Raw genomic sequence first — 25,038 nt, forward strand, 5'->3', positions numbered from 1 at the left:
CTTATTTATTCAGCTTTTCTCTGTCTTAGCTTGATAATGGAATTATGAGAAAGACTCCTGTTAGAAACCAATCACTCAGTTCGACTGAACCATAGGATCACCTACACGATCAAAGAGAGCTGCCAAACTGTCAGAAATGGAATGGGAGTAGGATTCATAGTTTGGTAGAAACACAATTTGAGAAAAATCTCCCATTTCTGTTTCTTAAATTGACTAAGACTAAAAGAAGTACCACAAACTATTATTGAAAGGATAGGAAATCTCTCATATGACAAAGAAGCATCTCTCAGAATTGTAACTACAACAGCCTCATATTTTCAAGATTATAATCCATAGTTTATATATTATAATCAATGCTATGGCAGACCAGTTCAGTAGAGTCTACGTCTGCACATGAATGCATGTGAATGCATTCATTACCTACTTCCCTTCACACAGGAGATCTGAATCTATTCTGATTTTGTGGAGGTTAACTAAGGACTTACTTTCAAACACTACCATTTTTAACAAACAAACAACTGCAGTTCTTAACAAATTATGTAAGCATAGCTGAAAGAACTAATGAGCAGTCTACTGTGTATCTGACAGAAACAAAAGCATTTTAGAGTTATTTTTATGTAAAAGATTTAAGACAAAACCAGATACACTGAATCTTCATTTTTTTGGCTTTGTAATAGAGTTCTTGAGCTCAGTGTACCACCCTATGCACTGTTATCCTGATTTGTCTTCATATAGCTTTATAGTTTAATGTGCTAATTCCTCTTTCAGAAAGAGAATGAAATGTTACCCATATCCTATCTGCCAAACTATTGTATTAGAATTTAATGACCAGAACTAAAACCTTAACTTGCAGTGAACAGCAACTGTAAGAACTATCCCATTGACAGAAGTTAGATTAACAGTATAAATAGAATTAGAAACTACTTATGTAGGTGGAAACTCTTCAGTATGAACTGAATTATATCATCCTAAACTTTCTCAATAATTCTTTGTTTATTTAAGTCCTAAAATAATATCTTTGTAATTAAAGAGAATTGTTATTGTATTAATATATTCTACAGATAAAAGTCGACATATTCCAAAAATCCCACTGTTTTATGAAAATTAATATTTATGAGCAGGTGGTGGGTTCTCTATCTTATATTGGATGCAGGAAAGATTCAGCGGTCAGTGAAAAATGTAACTTTACCTGGGAACTGATCATACATTGTGATGAACGAGCAATATTAGCAGGCAGGCCAAAAAAGTCTGGTTTGTCATCTTCTGGAAGACTTTCAATAATATTACGATAATCCTGCATTATAAGAGAAGAATAAACGTAACTGAGGGACCTTTTGTTCAGCTCATGAATTTAACAGTGTGTGTTAAAAGAATTTCAACTCGTAATAGATACCTAATTTGGAGTCCTACATTAAAATGCAAATTAATCTTAATATTAGTAGTAACATGAAAGGATAGGGAGAGATCAGTGCTTCACACTCACTGAATTCACTCGTTTACAATAAAGGCATACTAAAGGGGAATCAGAATCCATATTTATCTAAAAAAAAATTTATCTAAACATCCTCCATGGCATAAAGCAGATTACGTCAGAATGTTGATATATTTTGTAAATAAGATGTATCTAGATTTTCCTGTTTCATCCAGAAGTTTTAAGAATGTTTAGCAGTCTGTAAAAAGTACTACTATGGTAATACACTAAGTTACATAATAATGTAATGATATCCTTCTTTGTCATAAATTGATCCAATTTCTTTTACTCAGTTCTTTATAGCTATGCTGCTCTACTCCACAGTCCAATCAGGTATTATATGAAAGGAGACTGCCTGAACAGACAGAATAGTTCTGACAACTTAAGAATTCATTATTTACACAAAAGAAGCCTTAAATAAATACATGAAGGTATTCTCTGGATTGTAACTCTGGTTTTCTTTGTGGAATTATTTCCAAGAATAATTCTTGAAAATAACTTTGTTTTGTTTTTGTCTCAGGTGATAGAAGATGCATACCTACCAAAATACTGCAGGAATTTGGTAGAGAGATTGAATATGGGAAACTAGTAATCTTCTTGCCTCTAGCATTTAAACTGCCAATGACTTGTGAATTGAAAAGCTGCTCCAAGTAGGACCGAAGAACCCTCATATCGAAGTAATTATCTACACGGCCTCCATAAATTGCATTTTCAAACAAGCCATGCACAAATTCCCACTGGAAGTCTTTGGAACCTATAAATTAATTAATATTAATTTTGTATCAGAGGATAGTATTGCACTGTAAGCATTATGTCTTTGTCATTGCAGTTCTTCATTGAAATAAAAAAATATAAACACATCCTATAATTATTTTCTAATTGTTTTCTTCTATATTACCAAATAATAGAAGATACAGAAACTTCAATGTCTTTGTAAATACTTGTCATTGATAAAATAAACACCTGTGTTTCAAAATGAGTTATTACAAATATTACTTAAGTCTTGTAGTTCTTTCTATTGTAGATAAACTGATAATATGCATTTCAGAAACTATATTAAAACTTTAATTATGTGCTCCTTTGTCATAAATAAAAAGAATTTCCCTTGTTCCAAATTTTGTACACTGTTTTGTATCACTGTACCATCTGATCTCATAAAACAAACTGATAGATTGAACCAAAACAGTACTGGAAATGTCATCTTTCAAACACAGAATAGTCCAGAACAGGTAAATCACTGTAAGTCACACAATACAGCACATAAATCTAATCATGTTACTATTAGGTTCCGGGACAGGTTGATACTGCAATTAAATTACTCTGGCTCAGCTATATCCCATAAGTTCAAAATAACTTATTTTCACTCCCTTCTATCACAGTTGCCCAACATAACTCCATGGGATAATGACCTACTTAGAACCTTCATGTGCAGGTAAAAGTTTGATCAGGAAAGCACTTCTGAAAGTCCCTTGAAAAAGGACGCAGCAATTATTTTAAGGGGGGGTGTATTGGTGGTATTGTTTACAAATACTTCAATAGTTCCTTTGTAAAAAAAGTTACCTTCACAGGAACAATTAATGACTAGATTAATGATTATCATTGATAGTTAGTGACTCTTTACATCACTGTATGTTTCAAGTCTGTGTAACTAAGGTCCAGTTCCAGAAGTACTCATGATCTATAAATCTCATTTAAGTCAATAATCATAAATTATGTCTAAATATCAGTTCCTAACTTTACTTATAAGTAAATTATACAAAATGAAAAGACTTCAAAAAAAATACGTTTTTCATAATAACTAGTATTGACATTACTATGCTACTTAACAATGAAGTGAGCTCTATCAGTGAATTTCAACATGAAGAATTCATTAATACTCAATTAATATTCAATTCATTTATTCAATATATGGGGGAGGTCACCAGGAAAGAACAGAGGGAGAAGACTTAATCTTCCAGGCACTCCTCTATTTCCTATTTATTCCGCTGGACTCAGGAAGCTGAGCAGAGTAGGTCCTGACACAAAGAAGGTTTACCCAACCTCCCAAAAGTGAAATTATGATTCACTCTGTGTGTCTAGCTTTGCTTACTCACGATGAGCCTTGCAGCATCTACACTCTTACCTGACAGTTACAGAAAGATAAAGTTCTTCACGCAACATCTCTTCTAATAGTAAAATAGGACAGGGTTCCATTTTAAACTCAAGATCAGATGGAACAAGGCAGCTTCATTCACACAGCTAAACTCTCTTTTGCCCTAAAATAAGGTAACCTCTTATCTGCTGCCTGTTGGAAAGAGTCTCCAGGCTCTGCCATCTCACAAACCATGACTTGGCACTGCCTATGACAATGCCAGTCTGCATAAGCCAAATATGGGAATAAATAAACCTGACTGTGGAATAGTTTTGGGCCTGTATCCGCCCTTTCCAGTTTACTAATACAGACATATCCTCTGAGTTTGGATCTACATCCAGAAAACCCTAATAAGCCTAAGCACAGCTTGATTCAGGGTCAGACCACTTTCCATACTGAAGTACTTATCTAACTACCTGGACATGTGTTTGTATTTGAGAAAATGTGCCAATGAATTTTCAAATAAAAAACTGTAAATACCTTCAAAGCAGCCTTTAAACAGAATAGCCCCACTCCAAATAAAACAATCATGCAAAGTAACCAATTTATTAAAATTCTTTGAAAGGTTTTCATATTCTAAAAATTAAAAATAAGACAGTCAGAAGGGTTATGCAACAAAAGTGTGAAATCTTCTATTTAAGTGACTTACCCTCAAAGAGTCTGTCAATAATGTCAAAACCAGCACGGAGATCAGATAAAGAAAATTCATAAAACTTGGTCCAACCCTACCATTAAAAGTAATTCAAAGAATTTAATTAGTCACAGAATGATTATGAAGTAAAATACAAATATTTTTTATGTATGTGGTTACTGTATACTGTATGATACTTAATGAAAAAGAAACAACCTTTGTCCTCCAAAGTGCATCATTGGAAACATTCAGTGGAGGTAGTGTAAAAACACCTTTACCAGTGCATTTAATTTTACATACTTACACAGACTATGAGTCATACATGAGTATAAGGAATGCAAATTTTAGATTATTTTATTTCCTAAAGTATTTACTTCACCTAAAACTTGCTGACATCTGTGACTCTATCATGCATTGAATTATGATTTTATTTGAGGCTTTCTGTATTTCAGTTTCCTTTGGATTTTAATAAATAGGTCTGATTCTTCAAAGACAGTCTAAATTACACTTTCATCTTCTTACTCTTTAATTCATGTCATTTCTCTACCGACTGGAAAAAAACTGTAAGAAAAGTAATTACTGGTACTATTACAGTGAAAATGCTGACCACCGTATACATATTCTAATCATTCTCAGTTTATACAATCTTTCTCTTCTTGATGAGATTTTTATATAGCAGTACTGTTTAATGTGTACGTAATTCTAACAAAAAAGTTTCAATGTAAATGGGTAAGTATAAATTAATATTGATATATGATACAGAACTTAGGAACCCCAGATCTCAAAGGTATATCCTCGTATCTCACATATCCAGCAAGACAGATACAGTCAAGACTGCAGCTGCTTCACAGATCACAATCAAACTATCAGCCAGTCACCCTGAAGGTCATAAAGTGGAAAGGTGCTGCAACCTACAAACAGTGTTCATGTATTTGTTTTGATGGATATGTCCATGGACCTAAAGCTTGAAATTCACTGTAAAGTACAAGAGCTTCTAGCTGGGATTAACTGCAGTCCAGCAATGTTAGAAATCAGTCATCTTAAGCAAAACAGAAAAACATCTCTAAGTCTGTGCATGAGATAATCACAGTTACAGTGGAATTAAGGAGAAAGCAGTAATCCTATCTTCTGTCATTTGGAAACTGGTGGTAAATGAACATGGATTTGAACAAAGGTAAATGAGAGTTCATGTGTCAGGTCAGTACTTTTTCACCTATTCTACTTCTTAAGCACCATATTCAAAATTCTGTTACTGCAAGAGGCAAACAACCTTACAAATCACAAAGTCAAAACCAGCAAAAAACTCAAACATTCTTGACTGTGAGAGATCAAATCTTTCAGATGACAGGTTAATTTCACCCCTAGTCTAAATAAAATAAACAAGACACAGAACAGTTTGGTGTTTGGGTTTTTTTTTCTGCTTGATTTAAGCATCTGCAGCCAGAAGAAATGTTAACTTTAAACAAAAAATTGTCTACGGGAAAAACACAGGAAAAACACATCACAGCCTTTGAAAACCATTATAATCCCCACAAGAAACACATATATTCCCTTGTTTTTCCTTCTCCATGAACAAGGTTTATGTGCAGAAAGAGTAGACAATGACATCTTCTTCTTCCCACCAAAGTATCTCTTTTCTTGTCTTCCACTGAGTCCTACACATTTCCAAAGTATTTTTCCCTGTCCCAAGCAAAGAGGATTCACAGACTCTTTAGCATGGGACCCCACTCCTAACCTGATACTCCACTATCAGCTACTACACAAATCACAAAATAACCAAGTGCAGACAGTAGCAATTTTCAGAAGGACAGGAATTTGGGCTACCAAGTTCTTATTTTGCAGCGAATTCAGAGACAGAAATGAAAGCAGACACCAAAAGTATCCAAGTTTGTCTCATCTCTGAACAAGACCCGAAGTATACCTGATGAAAAATACTTGCAAGTATAGAAGCTAATAAATGAAGTAAACTTTTAAAAAGATAGCAAAAAAAAAAAAAAAAATTACCTGAGGAATGTAATTTCTTCTTTCTTGGCATACAGCATGAAACCATGCTAAGCAAAAGAGAGAATGTGCTCGAGACAGACTTCCCTTTTTACTAATTTGCTCTGGTGTCCAAGACTCATAGGTTCGCAAGAGATTTTTTTTGAGGCCTGGGGGTGCCTGCATTGGAAGGAAAAACACTGTTCTAGAGAGAAAACCAGATACTTTTACATACTATTTTCTTAAATTCTAACTTAAATTTATAACTTAATGAAATGATGCACAGCGTTTAATAAAAAGAAAAAAAAAATTAACAAGGAAAAAATCTACTTGTAATAAATGGCCTAACAACAGAATGATCTTATACTGAAAATAACTTAAACATACTGAAGGAAATTTTAATCAGAACCTACAAATATAAGGACCGAACTACACTAAAAGATCTTAGTGAGAGAACAGTACTCTATCAAAATATGCAAGCATAAAAGTAAATTCAATTTTTTCAAGAACAAGAACCTTTCTTATGATTTTACAATCTCAGCTTCCAATTATCATTTCTGTGATCAGAGCCAACAGACCTTATGCCATCACTGCACTGTTAGCTACCATATAGATATGGTATATATATATGTATAGATGATAAAACATCAGTGCTTTGATTTAGTCCTAGGTAATGTTCACAACCAGAAGAAATAACTGCAGTTAAAGTGTATATAATATCAAAGATTACAGTGCTTATACTTAAAAACAACCGACTAGATACCCAGCCATTTTCAAATTACTTGCAAGTGTGGATGCAAACATAAATTTTAAAGATATTTAAATCACATTTTCATAAGAATGTTCTTCCTTTCTTCTGAAAAATAATGTTTGTTAATGTTTCCGTAAGATTATTCTCACATGAAGACAGAGAGAGAAAGCTGGGGGAGAAGAGAAGGCTCTGGGGAGACCTTAGAGCAGCCTCCCAATACCTAAAGGGGCCTACAAGAAATCTGAAGAGGGACTTTTTCAAGGGCATGATAGGACAAGAGGGAATGGCTTTAAACTGAAAGAGGAGAGATTTAGATTAGATATTTGGAAGAAATCCCTCACCACAAGGGTGGTGAGACACTGGAACAGATTGCCCAAAGTGTTGGATGTTCCACTCCTGGCAGTGCTCAAGGCCAGGTTGGATGGGGCTTTGAGCACCCTGGTCTAGTGGAAGGTGTCACTGCCCATGGCAGGGGGGTTGGAACTAGATGATCTTCCCAAATCATTCTATGACTTTATGATTACAATAGCTGCATATGTTGTATATGCACACTTGTGGCAAATAACTGCTGCAAAACACTGTAGCCAATTGATGACTTTTTTTTATTTATATCTACATGTTGATTGGTACCAGTTAAGGGACATACCACAACCATATAATTATCCACCACTATTAGCCAAGTCATTGGCTCTTTCTTGGTAAAAAAAATATTTACTACAAATGAAAAGGTAACAAAAGGATTGAGAACATTGCATCACTGCAAAGATCCAATTATTCCAATGATAGTGGGATCAGTAACTTCAAGAAGCTAGGTGAAAAGAAATGTGACAATCCTACACAGTCTGTAGTTTCTGTACCACTGAAGATCTCAGTAAAAGGAAGAAGGTACCCCAGAAGTCTAAAAATACCTGCGGTCAATATATTGTATGTAACAATTTTGGCTTCTTGAAAGTTAGCAGTATTGGGCTCTAAATGGTCAGAGCTTCTTGGTTTAGTAGCTGTAGGCACAATATACAAAGCTCCATTATCACTGGAAGAGTTAGTAGCACTCTTATCCATGATTTCCATAATGGACATTAATGTGCATTAATGATTAGAGCCCTTTCCAACAAGTTGGAGGAGCATGGTCCCATGTATCCTTATGTTGAACCATTTTTAAAGTAAAGCTCTCTTTTTTTGTAAAGGCCTTTAATTCTATATTCAGTATGAGGAGAGAGCCATTTTTGCTGAAAGGACCCAGTAAATATAAAGCTATGGGTCCAGAAAGAAGAATAAGGACGAAAAGGTATGACTCTGTGATGTTCAGAGGAGGAGATTCATCAAGTAGGAGCACCTGTGTAGCTTTTTGCTTTTAAAAACCACTGATTAGATGCATTAAAGAATTTGGAACACAAAACAGAAGAAACACTTCCATGAGGTAGATTTATTTTCAGTTCAGACTTTCAACTGACAAAAAAAATCTAGTAAGAAATTTTACAAACCTTCCCTTTAAAGTACAGCTTCTGCAAATTTCCACGTATGCATTATAAATGATCATCAAAAATCTTTAAAGGTAAATTAATGACTTTTGCTGTATTACATCTAATAGAAATATAAGGGAAAACCAGTTATTTAATTAGTCCACATTATCTAAACTGCATTCTATCTAAACATATAGTTTATTATACATCCAATTTCATTCATTGTAAACATGTAATAAAAACTTCCCAAACAGATCTTACTTCGTAAGTTATTTTCAGACTTGATTGAAGCAAAATTGGAGTAAACTTTGGATGAACTTCAGTAGTAAGCCAAAGGCGAAAGTTTGGTTGAGGCTGTAATGTATTCAGTTCCTATTAAAGAGATGTTATATATTCAAGTAGGTTTTGGTTCGGTTTTTTTAATACACAGAACAGTATTTACAAAATTATAATCTCCTAAATTAGAAAGTTAGGCTTGTCTAAAACATTTTTAGTTGTTTTTACAAGAAAGGCCATTAAAAAAACTTCAACGTTTTGACTCCACCAAACATTCCATATGCTCGCTGTGCTCAAGTTTGAAGTTCATCCTAGCTGTTTCAAAATATTTGCATTTCCCTCCTAGATCTTAAATTCAGAGCAGAAAAATATATAGCAGTTCTTTACTTTCTTTAAGTAAAAAGAAAACCCAGACAACTACATCTCAAAAGATGAGTTCCTGTGGAAAGAAAAAGAAACTTCTGATACATATCCGTATTTTAATACTTACAAGATCTGTTATTTTATAACTAGTAAGAGGCTTACAAACACTTTCTTACTGCTCACTATCATATACAGGCTAGATGACACACATCAATGTTATCTTGCTTTGCCTTCCAATTTTTTCAAAATAGATTATAAGAATGTTAAAGGTATATATATACATGTTCATTGCTGGAAAGAAGGTAGACTCCAATCTCATGTGCATGGAGTACACTTTATGGACAATCACTAGAAACTGGAAAATTAAGATTGCAGTAACTGTTAACAGGGATTCCACACTTTTTTTGAGTTAGTTTTTTTAGATTTTATAGTAATATACATGTAAAGTCACTTTGATTTAGTTAGCAAGTTAATGATTTTACATGCCATAAGTAAGCGTGCTTCTACCAAACATAACTTTGATTTCAAATTAGCAAAAATCTCTTAGTTACTCACACACAATCTACACTTAACAAAAGATTAGTAAAGTCCCAGAACTGAAGGGGAAAAAAAAAATCAAAATCAAACAGACATAGATTCAGAGTTCAGCAAACACTGGCAGTACCCCATACAGCACCAGACTTTTAAGAGCAGCATTTGTCCGCTCACTGTGGCAGAAATGTTTGATACTATAAAAATTAAAGCGCTCAGACAAATGAAAGAGCTGCTCAGATCTGATGCATTTTACCTTATACGTGATTTAGAAAATGGTTAAAGTTTATTTTTAAGTTGTTGGAATTTTAAACTTAACACTGGAAATGCCTGAACTGCTTCAGAAATGTTGCATACTGATTTTATGTGGTTTCCAAAACATTCTTCTCCAGCTACCCTCACCTTTTCCAGTACAGGAAGCCAAGATGTAACAAGATGCAGGTTCTTTAAACAAAGCCATTCTCCATTGCGTGCACATTCTTTTAAAGTTTGAATAGCCAGATCAGCTTGGCCCTGGCCCATTGCAATCTGAAATGACAGACACACTTTTATCAGGAACGGTTGTATTTGTTGTATCCTATTTAGCGGCTAAATACAAAACTGTGATTCCAAGTTAGAGCGCATATGTAAAAAAGGTGTGATAAAGAGAACCAGAATTTTCTCTAATGTGATAAGCTACTAAAGTAGGGAAAAGATGAAAGAAGTAATTTTTTTCTTTGCAACCTATCTAACCAGAGTCCCTTTTCCTTAAAAAAAACATTACCGGATCTTTTAATGAAAAAAACATATATTACTTGGTGACAGTGATGGTGTATTCTCTGGGAACTCAAAAAGCAATTTAAGGATCAGTGGCTATTCTGTATTACTGCAGAATTGCTGATACAGTAAAAACAAGAGATAAATGAGAACAAAGTTTCTTTAGATTGTAAGTTAGTAGTACTTTCTTTGAAGAGAAACATTCAGTTTCATACTAAGATGAGTGAAAAACTTAAGGCTGCCCTGTTTCCAACTGGGAAATATGAATAGCTTAAAAAAGTGTCTTTTCATTTTTACAGTACCATATTGCTGTTAAATGAATTTGGATCTTCAAATGAAAATACCAAGATCCAAACCGGATTTTTCAGACAAATCAGAGAAAATTGAAAATAAGGATTTGTTCTGTGGCACAATTATTGCAGCAATTGATGTTAGACTACCCATACAGTGCATTCACATTAGTTCTCCCTTAGAATCTAATTGGAAGCTACACATTACAAAAAGCCCAGAACCAAGCAAGTTGAAAAGAAAGCTGAAAAGAGCTGAAAAGTTGAAAAAAGCTGAAAAGTGTTGTCTTGGCATTACTGCTATAGCAAAATAGAACTATTGTTATTACGATGACTTAATCAAATATCCCTTAAGAGGAAAGGGATATTTCCATTCTGTCTTTTTATCCTAAAACTTTACTGACACAAAGAAATTTAAGGCCTTAGCTTTATATGATAATGCAGAGATATCCTCTGCCTAAATAAAACTAAGTATAGTATCCTGAAATAATTTAAAATAGCCAAAAGAAGGCAACTGAGAGTCACCAGACAATATGGTAGTACAACACGCAAATTCAGTGGTCTTTTCTTTATTCCATGTAAGAAATAATTCAACAGATGGGCTGCATCTAAAGAAGCGTGACCAGCAGGTCAAAGGAGGTGATCCTGCCCCTCTACTCTGCTCTTGTGAGACCTCACTTGGAGTACTGTGTCCAGTTCTGGTGTCCTCAACATAAAAAGGACATGGAGCTGTTGGAGCAAGTCCAGAAGAGGGCCACGAGGGTGATAAGAGGACTGGAGCACCTCCCGTATGAAGACAGGCTGAGAAAGTTGGGGCTGTTCAGCCTGGAGAAGAGAAGGCTGCGTGGAGACCTTATAGCAGCCTTCCAGTATCTGAAGAGGGCCTACAAGGATGCTGGGGAGGGACTCTTCATTAGGGACTCTAGTGGTAGGACAAGGGGTAATGGCTTTAAACTGAAACAGGGGAACTTTAGGTTACATCTAAGGAAGAAGTTCTTCACAGTGAGGGTGGTGAGGCACTGGAATAGGTTGCCCAAGGAAGTTGTGAATGCTCCAACCCTGGAGGTGTTCAAGGCCAGGCTGGACAGAGCCTTGGGCAACATAGTTTAGTGTGTGGTGTCCCTGCTCATGGCAGGGGGATTAGAACTAGATGATCTTAAGGCCCTTTCCAACCCTAACTATTCTATGATTCTATGATTCTATGATTCTATGTTCTATTCAAATTGCATGAGTAAGTGCAGGAAAAAAATAGTAACAACAACATATTCTCATTAGTAGGACAACTTTCTGATGATTTAGCTTTGAGTACTGCTCCTTAATCAAACACCATACTATGTCATATTTTAAAAGTCAAAAATGTAAAAGATACTTAGAGATAAAAATAAAAGGCTGTGTGGCAGAGTAAGAAACATGCATTATGAAACATTCACAGCTAGATGAGCTGGCAGTAGGATCTAAATCTGTACAATTTGATGGGAAAGACATATTACATCAGCGCGCACTTTCCAGGAAAGGAACAATTTCATGGACTGTTTAAAAGCAACACTAAACTTGACATTTGGCATTTTATGCTAACCAGTGATCAGCTAAGAAGTCCCTTCCAACCTAGGTTATTCTGTGAATTTAACAACTAATGTAAATTTCTTCTTAATAAAAGTTGTTTTCAAGATCTCTGGACAGATCCAATTTAGAAACAGACACAGAAAATATAAAGTGATTTCTTAACAGTACAATTCCTGCTTAAGTTCTACTCAAGGGGAATTATCTTGACCCAGTTCAGTTTTGTGTTGAATGAAAAAAAGGGAAGAAGTTGTATGCCATGACAAAAAACAACTGTTACATTGGCTGGGCAAATCATTTCCGTTTTGTACACCTATTCCTGAAATCTGAGAGCTTTCTGCATAGTCAATCTTAAACACTTTTTAAAAAACACTTGAAATATAAGAGTTCTGTTCAGGAACTCCCATCAACAACTAATTGTTTAACGTTTACTTGCCAAATTTATCAAAATATTTTACAGAATTTCTGAAGATACTGAAGTCTTCAGAAACACTGAACATCTGATTTATGTTTTCTGTTGAATAAACAAAAATCCAAGCCCTGTAAGAAGAGGAAATGATGAAGTCTAGTTTTAAAAGAATCACAGAATGGTTTGGGTTGGAAGGGACCTTAAAGATCATCTAGTTCCAACCCACCACCACAGGCCAGGACACTTTCCACTAGACCAGCTTGCTCAAAGCCCTGTCCAACCTGGCCTTGAATACTTCTAGGGATGGGGTATCCACAACTTCTCTGAGCAAACTGTTTCAGTGCCTCAGCACCCTCACAGTCAAGAATTCCTTCTTTAGATCTTTGTTTGTTTGTTTTGTTTTGTTAATACTTTAATAACTCCACACTAAAAAAAGATTATGTTTCAGTATAACAATTCTGTCACTTCTGTTCTCTTCCATGTATTTTATCTTTCCCTTCTCCAAGTTAGAGGAATGCCTCTCATGTGGATTCTGCTTCTGTTGGGATCATTAATTGTGTCTCTCTTCTTCAACCCCCTTTGCCAATGGAATTAGAAGTTAATGGCAAGATAGGTGGAACAACAAACACACAGACACCAAACTATGCTTTTACATACTAACTTCCTTAAAAACCAAGGTAGAATAGATATTACTACTGTAAAATCTTATACATTGTGGGATTTAATCATTATGCTTTCTAAAACTGACCTGATGGTAGCACTCAGTATTTCTTTCAACACTGGCAAGTTCTTGCAACTCTTGAGAAGGATCAGCACCAGGAGAAATAATTATCAAGATGGGTTCAACTTCCAGAGTCTCTTTATATAGACGTTTCAAATTCAGAGGCGATGGAGATAATTCTTTTATCCCTATAATTAGAATTAGAATTACTATGGAAATAAAGTGACTACACAGGATGGAGTACTTCATTAACTACTTTTAGAGGTTATCTATCTGAACATACAAGGTTCTCTTCAATGGAAACCATAAAACTGGTTCTAAAATGAGAAAAAGATCTTTACAATATGCAGTTAGAGCCACCCTATATTGTGAAGAAAAAGACACAAGCATCAAAATGGTGCGTGGACTTCCAATTTGACAGACATACATTTAAGTCTTTATTTAGAATGTAGTCTTCAAGTAAAGAAACAGAAAGAGAAAAGCTGGAATGTATAAACTATAACGTATGGAATATAAAAAGCTACGCTATTTGCTAAAACTAACTGCAGTGTCTATGTCCACATGCAGAACTTCTCTCCTGTATTGTCCTCCGAGCAGCATTACTAGACCTTGACTTTACACAGTTCTTATTACTACAATTATTTTAGTATATTATTTCCTTTAATATACAAGTTAAATGTCTAGAATGTTGACCTAGTATAGACAAGGCATTAGTACACAGGCTCACAGCTACGTGTATAAGTGTATCATAAACTTTAACAGTATTAATTACGTATTTTCAATGCAGTTTTAGACTGGGCCTTAAATAGTGAAGTATTAGGTGGTGTGGGAAATCACAACATAAAGCAAGACAGAGGAGTCCAAATCAGTGACATCTATGCCACACTGACTAAAAGATGCAATACACGTTTCCTTGAGGGCACAGTCTGCTTTCAGACTTGAGCTATTATCTCCAAATGGAACAATACTATATTATTTAAATACAGGAGGTAAAGTTGGCTAAGGTTACTATGAGGACTGGGTTCTCTCCATGTATCTGTACAGAGACTCTAATGGATACAACTAAACAGATAAAATCACTATCAATCAAAATGCTTTAAAGATAATTTTAACAGGACTAACATTGGAAAATATTTTCATTACATTCATTAGGTGTGCAGAGGTAATACAAGTAGAGGTAAATATACAAACAAGGCCGTAAGGCAATTGATACAGGCATCTTCCTTGATGAGTTCTGCTGCTCACTGCCAATAAACCCTAAACCATAGAAGATCCATAAAATGGCACTGAAATTAAAGTAGGGCTGTTCAGTGCTGGACTGAAGCATGCACAGTGAGGAAAACTCTTCAGGGACACTTATCTGTCAGAATCTTAAAAATGTCTGACAAACATCTGAAAGTTGTTTCTCTCAATGAATCCTGTATTGGCCAAATTTGGATGCATTTTCAGAAGGCCTGGAAAAAAGCATACACTTGAATGAAAGCTGCCCAGCATACTGCTTTCCAGTCATTTCTCGAAACTGAGCTTATACTAAGATTTTTTACAAATACAAACTACTCTAGATTTAACATTTCCTTCAATAACATAATAAATGGAAATAGCTAAGCTATTGGCGCAAAGGGTAGAAAGAAAGAAAATAGACAAATTAACTAAGAAAATAAAAGAAATCTGATATATAACTACAGATTGACATGGGTTTTTTCCAAGTACAGTCATAATGTAAGGTACTGGAGTCTAAGCAATGAAAGAAAAATATTGGGAAGTAGAACACGATCGCATCCTGTAAGGTAAGGATGTTTATTTTAGTTAAAGTTTTTATGAGAGAATGTTTACAATACTGAAAATGTAAGATAATATTATGCCTAGAATTAGGCAAATCTAACATCAGTTATTTGTTTTTGTTGGTGAGGTACTTGTGATAACTTGTACCTCTCCCTTGCGGTACGAGGAAGAGGTATTTGTGACATGTTCTGATATCTGGGCTATAAACCACTGTCTTGCTCCTTAAGCATGTTTCATCTCATCAAACCACCCTCTACTGAGCTGTAACCACTGTAAGTATAATTCACTGTTAAAATATCAAAATATAATTGTTTCCATATTAATTTAATTGACATATTACATAAAGATTATTAAAATGTAATCAGTAGCTATGTAAGCAGTAAAGATATATTAAGAATCTTAACACCAAATTTTAGATCAAAATTTGATTAAAAGTAAGGTTTTGGCAAGGTAAATTTGAAGTTTTATTAACTTTTATTTCAGTGAAGAAAATTTTGAAAATCTTTGCTACTGTTTCAAATCCTATGAAAGATGTAAAAAATGAAAAATATTTGTTGAAGTCAACAGGCAGCAAGGGTACAAAAACTAAATGGAGATTGCTCTGACTACTCATTAACACTGTGCAATGGGCATTGTGCAATGCTGCAGATACTTGTTATTACATGGAAATGCAGCACAGATGTACAGAGTCATGTAAGGCATATACATTGAGTCTTTTAAATAGTGTGTTACTACTTCCTGTTGAGAAACCCTGGGGACATAAAACATTGGTCACTGCAAAAAGTTTCACTATAGGCTTGCGATGTTCTTATACTCTTGCACTGACATTTACTGTTCGTCACTGACAAAGACAGAAACACACTAGACAGACCTCTCCTCACCTCTTCAATCACCAAGTTCCTGTATTTAAGACTGTTTTGCTGCTACAAACAGACGCTACAGTCAAGATAAACCAGAGACTGTTCTATTTTTAGTGCGAGCAGAAGGCACACAGATTTCTGAGACGCTTAATTAATGAGGAGTTTTGATATCCTACAAAACTCTGTGTTAACTGGGGACTACTGCTTGGCCTCACATTAACTGGGGAATAGATGAACGCGTGTACACCTGCAACTTAAGTTATTATAATAACATTTATGGTAATGATGCTAAACTTAAAAAAGGTACAATTGTAAATGAGTAACAGCCTTGTCAAATATATTGTGGCACTCTTGAGATGCATCATTTAGAAAATTAATACAGTATAAGTTTTCTTCCATATAACAGTTTGGATTTACAGAAATTTGGACACAATGTTTAGTAAAAGCATAGCTAAGCTGAAGGTGCTTTTTGTTTTAAGGAAGCTCAACAGAAATGAAATCTAGAAAAACTACAATACAGACACAGCACTGTCTATTCCTGGCTGTTACAGCCAGGATTATGTTTAGAGAAATGAAAAAAAGGACTCCACGGTTTTCAGGGTCAATCAATAAGCACTCCAATTCCAGCTAATAAGTATGCAGTTACCGTAGGATTTCTGACATACTTTTCTGCCTGAATGTTCCGTTCTGATAGAATTTCTTAAATCTCACTATCCAAAATGACATCCCAACATGAGAAGTAAAAGCAAATGTGAGAGCAAGTAACTGTTCAGTTATGTCAGGGGGAAGGGATCAAAGAGAAAAAAAGAAACACTTGACATATAAATACAAAGTTTGGCACAAGGTGCAAACTTTGTGGTTTTTATAAACTGATAAAGTTTCCGTAAAAAACAATGAACAACTTTTCACAAAACTTATCTACAAAAGTCAATGCATTTAAACCAATTTATGGCAGCTGGAATTTGAACTAAAAGTGCTTGTTAAAATTCCTTCTGTTGGTGATCTGTCCACAGAGAAACAATGTACAAAAATACCAGTAAATGTATTATTACTATTAACAATTCCGATACAGAAAGCAGGAAAGATTATTTTTTTTATTATTATATTGGCAAGTAATTTTATTTTGGCCTAGATGCAATCAAAAGAATTCTGGTCTACATTACAGAAAAAAGTGTGCTCATAGCTTCTGTCCCATACTGGCACAAGAGCAGGGAACACCCTTTTGCTACACTGTTTTGCTAACAAGGTGCGCATCAGTATAGCATGTAAAATAAAGAAATAAGCATACTTTGGGTGCCCACAATATACATTTATAAAAAAATCTTACAAACTTTATCTTCAAAATAAATTATTTTAATCCCCCTTCATCCATACATTTACAAATACATGTAAAAGATGAAAAAAAGAGAACAAAACCCACAAACTTGTATCTGGATAAAATAAAAGGCTTTCTTACAGGGTATTACAGCTTTCTTGGAACTTCTTTTTCTCACAGGAAAACAGCTAAAGAAGATTGGAAACTTAACAATTCCATTTTGAACTAAGTGAAACACTTGCCATTTGATTCCTACAGGCAGGGACATTGTCAGTGGGGTACCTGTGCACTCACATTGATGAAAGTACCTTCTCTATCTGCTAATAATGTTTGACAGAGCAGGCTAACATTACTTCTGAAAATACTGGCCATGGCAGCAGACATGGAACCAATTTTGACCAACAAGTAAAGCCCACAAACAGAGCATATGGAGGAAGCAAGATAAACTCTCGCCCAAATGTCATTAAAAATGTAAGAATCAGAGGCGTAAATTTATACCTAATCTTATAGCAATAAGAAGTGACATATGGCCTTTGCCACTCTACACTGAAGATCATTAGAATCTTGATCTTTTCCCTTCTGTTAATCCCACTTCTATGGGATTAAAAAACACATTAAAACCAACAAATTGGTTTGTTTTACCACTTAAATTTTAATGTGGTTTTACTGTAGTTTTACCACATTAAAACCAACAAATTCTACCTTGTCCCTATGTAACACAGAGGGTGACTTTTAAAAGTACAGTGTCCACCCCAATGAGACAGTCATAATTCATCTTCTACACGTGTATTATCATTAACTGCTAAAAACTGAAGGAAGGCGTAGGTGTGCTGTATTGCAATATTTGGAATATAAGTCCCAAGCTTTAGATATAATAGACCTCAGAGAGGAAACAGATAGATGAGAACAAATAGACAGTTACAGTATTGAATCACTCTAAATCATGTGTATTTCCTTATATTACCATCCAAGAGACTTACAAAAATGACTGACAATATGAAATAATCTTTTAAGATCCAGGTGACAAAATCTCAAACCTAATGGTTTTAAAATGGTAAATAACATCAAATGGAACAAGGTTTTTGGAAAACTTCTGTCTTAGGGAAAATGCTGCAATGTAAAACTTACAGAAAACCAGCTATCCTCCTTTATTAATTACTCCAGTGTTCAAGAATTCACTACAAGAACTTGACAGATATTTTAACATATTTTAAATCACTATGCAGCATAAATACCAAACTTTTTAACAATACTTAACAAGAACAAAATCAGCAAATCCACTTTACAGCATATTTTCAAATCCTAAAATTGTTGATTCCATAAGAATTATAAAATAAGAGAGAAAATGGACCAAAACCATTATTTAATTGTTGTGTGTAAACACCCTGGAGAGAAAAATAACTTACCTAGGGTTTTACATGCAAAAAGAGCCATGGCACTCTGCAGCCTGTCTGGTCGGACAGCCTGGACCACAAGTACCTTAAAATAAAATACATTCAGGGAAGATGAGTTTCTAAAGGTATATTGTGACAATTTAGAAAGTAAGACTTTTCTAAGAAGGCTGAATTCTTCAAAATTCTCTTTAGAACGAAGTTCTTTTCTCTGAATATATACAGCTATCCAATCAATCCTTTCTAAGACAATCTAATGTAACTGCTCTTTTATAAGTAGCTTGTCCTATTAATAGAATCAAAGACAGATCTACCACTAACGTCTATTTGTAAGCTGGAACTTCTACAGTGTTTTAGAAAAAAGCTATATGAGTAGCTAGAATGACAGAAAGCAAACTTAGCTTTCTAACAGCAATCTAAATTCTATACACGTATTTAGGCAGTGCCATCCTAACTGCAATGAATAGCAATGTTTCTGACTTCAGTGCAGCAATACAGTAAAATAATCAGTTTTGAAAGAATTTCCTTTAGGACACCTTTACAGTTATGTATTTTACTTCTTTCCCCAAGACATTCTGAGTTTCAAACCTTCTAGTTCTGCAAATTCTTTTACTGTTCTTCAAAAGACTACAGAACATGAACAGTTAATCAGTAGAGATACAAATGAAATCAGCAGTTTTCCTACCAGCTACCTCTTTTTCAGTTATAATCATGCAAATCTTCAGTGCAGGCAACTGCAGTAACTAATTTCTACTTCAGTAGAAATGATATGTTAAAATCACCATACCTTCTCCTACCCCCTTACTTGCAGATGTGTAAATGACAGTGCTGAACCTACCACCACATTCCAGTTTACAAGACTGGAATATCTGCCATTTTGGAGGAAAAACTTAACTTCATCAAGTTTTTAAGTACTCCTTTTTAAGCCTGAGATTACACTAAGAGGTACTGAACTATTTTTATGTTTAACATACAGTCTGAAAGAAACTAACTCATGTGTAGTGTATAATCAAGTAGTTTCAGTATACTTCATTAACAGAAGCATCTTTAATATTTTCTATGCAAAGAACTAGTTACATAATATGTTGACCATTCCAGATTTATTATCCTATAAATACAGTATTTTTATGACAACACAATGTGCTCATAAGAATTGCTCTTCAGCGCTTCGCCAAATCAAACATAATTTAGACAAATGCCCTTCCAAAATTGTTTGTTCCTAAATCCAACACATGCTATTTTAGAAATTCTCCTCCTACACAAAATCTCCAAATAGAGAGCCCCTAAGCGTCAAACAGCATGAAACTATATTGTCTTATACCTCATCCCTTCTTTGGACAGGCCTTTATTTTATATCAAGTACTTCAAATGAAAAAACATAGTATCATGTGAAAGTGAGTAACAATATCCTTTCTTCCTTAAACACAGGAAGGATGCCATTTTTCTCTTCCAGAGGAGAAGAGATCTCCACGTAGTGGAAGGGACTTGCCTCTCCAACATTCTTGATGAGTTCTTTAATCGCTAACCTTTCAGGAATTCTTTGAACTACTATTTTATGACTACTATTCTAAAAATCAGTGCTTGCTACTACATTTTACAGTTTTCAGTCAGATGTGTGAGCCTGCACATTTAATGATGAACTGAATTACCGATGCTCAACAAGCTGACAAATTCTGCAGTAACAAAGCAACCATAAAAAATATTAAAACCCATTCATTAAATTAATTCTGGAAAATTGATAAAGAGCTTGCTACCTTACAGAGTATGCTCAGCTGCAGCCAACACACCAACACAAACAGACTCAGATAAAAGATTTATATTTTATAGAAAAACAGAAAAATACTTAGACTAAATAAACTAATTAAGCTGGAGATACTGTCAACCACTTATAATTCAGCCAGGCCTGAAGCCTAAATTCCCAAGATGTAAAACTTACTTTCAATGCTGAACTCACAATTATTTTTAAATAATTTAATATTAAAAGATTACCTGCTGAAATAAGGAAATTCTTTTTACAATAGTAGATGGAAAGTCTTGTTCACACACAGAGCTCTGAGAAAAAGTGTGCCACAGACCTTCATCTTCAAAGCAAACTGTCTGATAGAGACCTGGGAGAGAAATCTACAGAACAAATAATGTATAATTAACAATAAAGAAGAATAGTCATTTTGACATTGTATATTTTAATTAATTTAAAAATACTTCTATGACCCTAAACCTATAAATAATCATGCATATGTCATGATTCAATTCAATTTTATCCTCAGAGTTAGAGAAGAAAAGGTTAGGTTTTAAAATTAACCATTTGTTTACTTATTCCCTGCAAATGCTAAGTCTTTATTTGCTCTATATTTCTGTTTCTAAAAATCTAGGTCCTTTGTTCTTAAAATTGGGTTCTATCCAATTGTAATCCTCTCCTTTAACCATGACCAGATTCTTTTTCTATCATTACATACTACTGATTCACCCAGTTACTCACTTTCTGTCTGTTTTTTAAAAGTCCTAGCAATGATGTTTGCTACACCATTATTGAAATTGTTCCTGATCCCTGGTGAAGAGATGTGAAAAATAATGAACTCTGGATTTAGCAACAAAAGTCCTTGCCAAAGACTTGTCAAGGTTTTACTTCTTGCTGCTGAACTAAATGCAGAAGAAGAGCCCAGGACAGAATTTCAAGGACTAGCATTTTCACTTAGCTCCCTTCAGGATCAGAGGACTTCAACATTAACTGTTGCAGGATGAACCAAGGCAAGAAAATGTTTATTGTTTTAGTTTGAAATGACTTGATCTGAGTAATAACAAATAAAAAATTCCTTTAAAGATGGGCATGGAAATCTGGTAAGTAGAAAGGTAATTTCCTAACTAACAGTTTATGGTTTTTCATACAGTATAAAGTGATTTGTGAAAATCACTACGTAAGAGAAACCTGTAACTTAAGTATTCTCTGCAATTTTTCTTCCGTATATTTTTCTAACTTTAGAAATTGTAGTGCCTTGAGTAGGATGACAGCGTTTTCTAATCTCAGTAGGATGACAGGTTCATTCACATGCATTGAAATGCACTGTTGGATGAGGTAGAGATGTACATGCAAAAGGCTCAGAAAAATGAGATTAAATAAAAAAAAAAAACCACAACTTTGTGGGGGTTTTGTTGGGGTTTTTTTTTCAGGTGGGTATATATTAAGCTATGGTTTCTGGAAGATAGAATAAACCATTAAAAATAACAAAATACTTCCATCTAGTAAATACATATTTGAGTATTCATGTCCAAATTACTATTTGCTAAAACCAAAGGCCTTTTAAGTTAAATTCAAACCACCACATGATGTATACCTTCAAAGATGCTACTGCCCAGGCTCGGTCTTGCTCTATCCAAGAGGGAACCTGGTCACGAACACTTCTTTGTGAATCCTTATTGAAAAACACATAAGTTACACAAATTCTTGTGAAACACTATATTCAGTAATAAGATTGCAAACTGCATGTTTTTAATAAAAATGGCATTCACAACAGGACTCTTTCTGTGGTCTTTTGCTAAGTTCATAAATGGTATAACAAAACAATGATTTAAATTTTGAGATATACCGTTCATATTAACATTTGCTTAACCACTTGAGCCTGAAAATATTTTACCATTTAGAGCACCTGTATGACACACTCAACTCTAAGTAGTTTTCTTTTCCATATGCACTCTGAGCAACTGACTTAAAAAAATAACTAAATTGCAAGTATTTGCAGCCATGAAGAAGATGGTTATTTACACAAAAAGCAATTCCGGAGTAATTCACTAAGCAAAGCATCACTTCTGAACATCTCTGCACTGGTACAGTTTGGTCACAGCTCTATTTTTCTGCTCCTCAGATGCTGGGTATGGAGGAAATTCTAAGGATGAACAACATGGCTTAAGCTCCAGTGGAATCTCTGTATTCACTACCTCGTTTTTTAATAAAGAATCCTACAGTACCCATTAACCAGTCTGACAGTCTCTGCCTGGAAATGTACATGGATCTCTCAACCACTGAGCATCTTCAATAGTAATCTTAAATGTTCAGCAGAAAAAAGGAAAGCTTTCTTGTGAAAAGATATCTCAGCCATGAGTTATAAAGTCTGGGAAAGACAAAAGTAGGAAACTTGGAAGCAATTGTAGGAATAAACTTGAAAAGGGTCTGCAATATACATTCCACTTAGAAGCGGGGTTGAATCACGTATGTCCCCAGTCTTTCCAAAATATATGAGTCATGTGTTAGGTGGGTTAGAGGGAGGGTCAGTGTTAAATTCCATTACACAATCAGGTCTCATATCTTGAAAATTACGTACAGCAAGAAAATATTTGAAAATCACCAAACTCATTGATGTTTAATTGAATTTTAAAGACTCCATAGAGGAACTTCTATGTTCACACTGAATCTGTGGAGTCATCTAAGTGCTAGAGAAACTGAGAATTTAAGAAACCATCTATCTAAGTAAGAAAATCTGAGTAATACATTGTATTTAAAGCAACTTTTGAATCCTGTCAGCATGCATGTGAACACAGTTGGTGTCATGAATATTCTAAAAACAAGGTACTCACACTGTTCATTGTCTTGTACCGCTGGACGTACAAGATACCCGACAGACACCTACACAAGCCTAAACATTAAAATTTATTTTGAATTACGAAAACTTCAGCTGAGCATGATGGAAATGAGCTAGCATGACCCTGAATGAAGATCAGCAAAAGAAGCAGCAAAGACTGAGCTCACAACTCCTGACTGGGCTCATGTTTCATAAAAACACTTTTCAAAACCTTTGTCAAAATACTTGGTTCAAAGAAGGGTTATAATGGATAAGACTACAGAAAGATTTTTTCCTCTTCCCTTTTCTACTGGAAGATTATTTTGAAAGTATACAGATTCAAAAGAATTGAGGGACACTTGGTAAACTACAGTATGATTGATCAGGGATGCAACAGAAGCTTCTTAAACTAGCTCTGTCACCTAGGAAAACATATAAATACATTTCTAGATACAGAACTCTGAGCTGGGGAAAAATGCATGTCAAAGTTAGCAAAGCGTGTGGACTAACATACAAAAAGTGCAACTCATATGATATCAGGAGAAAGAGGGATCCAGAAACACTGATTTTAGTTACAGAAGAGGGCTTAAAACGTCTTCAAACATACATTGAATAAAACAAACTGTAATCCTGGTAACAGAAAAAGAAAGGGGAAAAAAAAGCAACAAAGGCAAAAAGTTGGAAAATTGGAAAAATAGTAGTTATGTTCAGAAAGTTTTATATTTTTGTATGACTGTGAGAAGTTACTTGTTCCTTTGATGTATGAATACAATTAATTAAACTATATAGTAAGAATACAACTTTAACTTCTCAGCATTTAAGTAAATGTTCCTTATTTCAAAATACACAAATAAAGGTAGCTTACTGATTTTCTTATGGTGTCTCCAACGATCACACCTGTAAAAGTCTCCCATTCCTAGGGGGAATAAATGAGCTCTGGTAAGTCACAAGACATCTTTTAAGTATAAATATTAATAGGCAGTAGGATATAGGCAAAACAGGAAGATAAACAAATAAAAGTCTAGATTCTGGAAGAGTTATAAGATATTTTTAAAACTCTAGTTAATACTACCAGTATGTAATTCCTTTTGAAGAATACAAGCTACGTGACTGCAGTGCTTTATAAGAAAAAGAAACAAAAGGAGAAGCCCTATCCTTAGCACCCACAGCTCCCACCCAGAGTGCTAACTATAGACTAGGAAGAAACAACATAGATGGCTGGAAAGGACACATTGCCTAATAGGGTATCAGCAGCCCACATACAACAGATAATTACAGAATCCACGTTTCAATAGTGTTTCATGTTATAGTATCCAAAGGAAGCAGTTATTACAACAGAAGGAATATTTAATATAGTAGATTGGTATTATAAACACTTTGATTTCATTAAGTTGAATTTGTGTATGATTAAATCTTTTAGACTTGGTATTTGAAACTAGGAAGAGACTTTTTAACCATTTTAAGACAGATTAGATCATTTTTTTAAAACATACGACAAATGACATAATCCTATATTTGGAGGTGGTAAGAAATATACTAAAAAGTCTTCATAAGTACTGAAATTTTACATAATATCTATAATTCTATGATAAAGAACTTTTTTTTAATTGCTAAAGACAATGGTAACATTCCAAATGAAAAGGTCAATCAGCTAGTACTACTCTGATACAGACTAAAGCATAGGGTTTTGCATCCATCAATCTAATTCTCTCAATTACAAACTGATGCTTCTCTCCCAATTACAAAGAAAATGCTAGTGCACTAAAAAATTCGTGAAGGCTTCCCAGTTTTAAAATCAGAAATCATGCAA

At 34.4% G+C, this 25,038-nt stretch overlaps 1 protein-coding gene across 1 annotated transcript in view; it reads right to left on the reverse strand.

Annotated features, from left to right (window-relative positions):
- Positions 1-1,189: 1,189 nt before the first annotated feature.
- LOC104410257 (cytoplasmic dynein 2 heavy chain 1-like) overlaps positions 1,190-25,038 on the reverse strand; it is a gene marked incomplete at both ends in the record, with an annotated part of 40,342 nt that continues 16,493 nt past the window's right edge. Inside the window, 11 exons of the mRNA XM_010020369.1 lie at positions 1,190-1,294; positions 2,014-2,225; positions 4,252-4,327; positions 6,238-6,393; positions 8,686-8,796; positions 9,997-10,122; positions 13,355-13,515; positions 18,691-18,763; positions 20,665-20,796; positions 22,008-22,085; positions 24,094-24,144. Coding sequence (XP_010018671.1) covers positions 1,190-1,294; positions 2,014-2,225; positions 4,252-4,327; positions 6,238-6,393; positions 8,686-8,796; positions 9,997-10,122; positions 13,355-13,515; positions 18,691-18,763; positions 20,665-20,796; positions 22,008-22,085; positions 24,094-24,144 — 1,281 coding nt within the window. The remainder of the gene's footprint in view (positions 1,295-2,013; positions 2,226-4,251; positions 4,328-6,237; positions 6,394-8,685; positions 8,797-9,996; positions 10,123-13,354; positions 13,516-18,690; positions 18,764-20,664; positions 20,797-22,007; positions 22,086-24,093; positions 24,145-25,038) is intronic.

This window comes from Nestor notabilis, unplaced genomic scaffold (genome assembly GCF_000696875.1).
Source record: "Nestor notabilis isolate BGI_N333 unplaced genomic scaffold, ASM69687v1 scaffold7388, whole genome shotgun sequence".
Taxonomy (NCBI): domain Eukaryota; kingdom Metazoa; phylum Chordata; class Aves; order Psittaciformes; family Psittacidae; genus Nestor; species Nestor notabilis.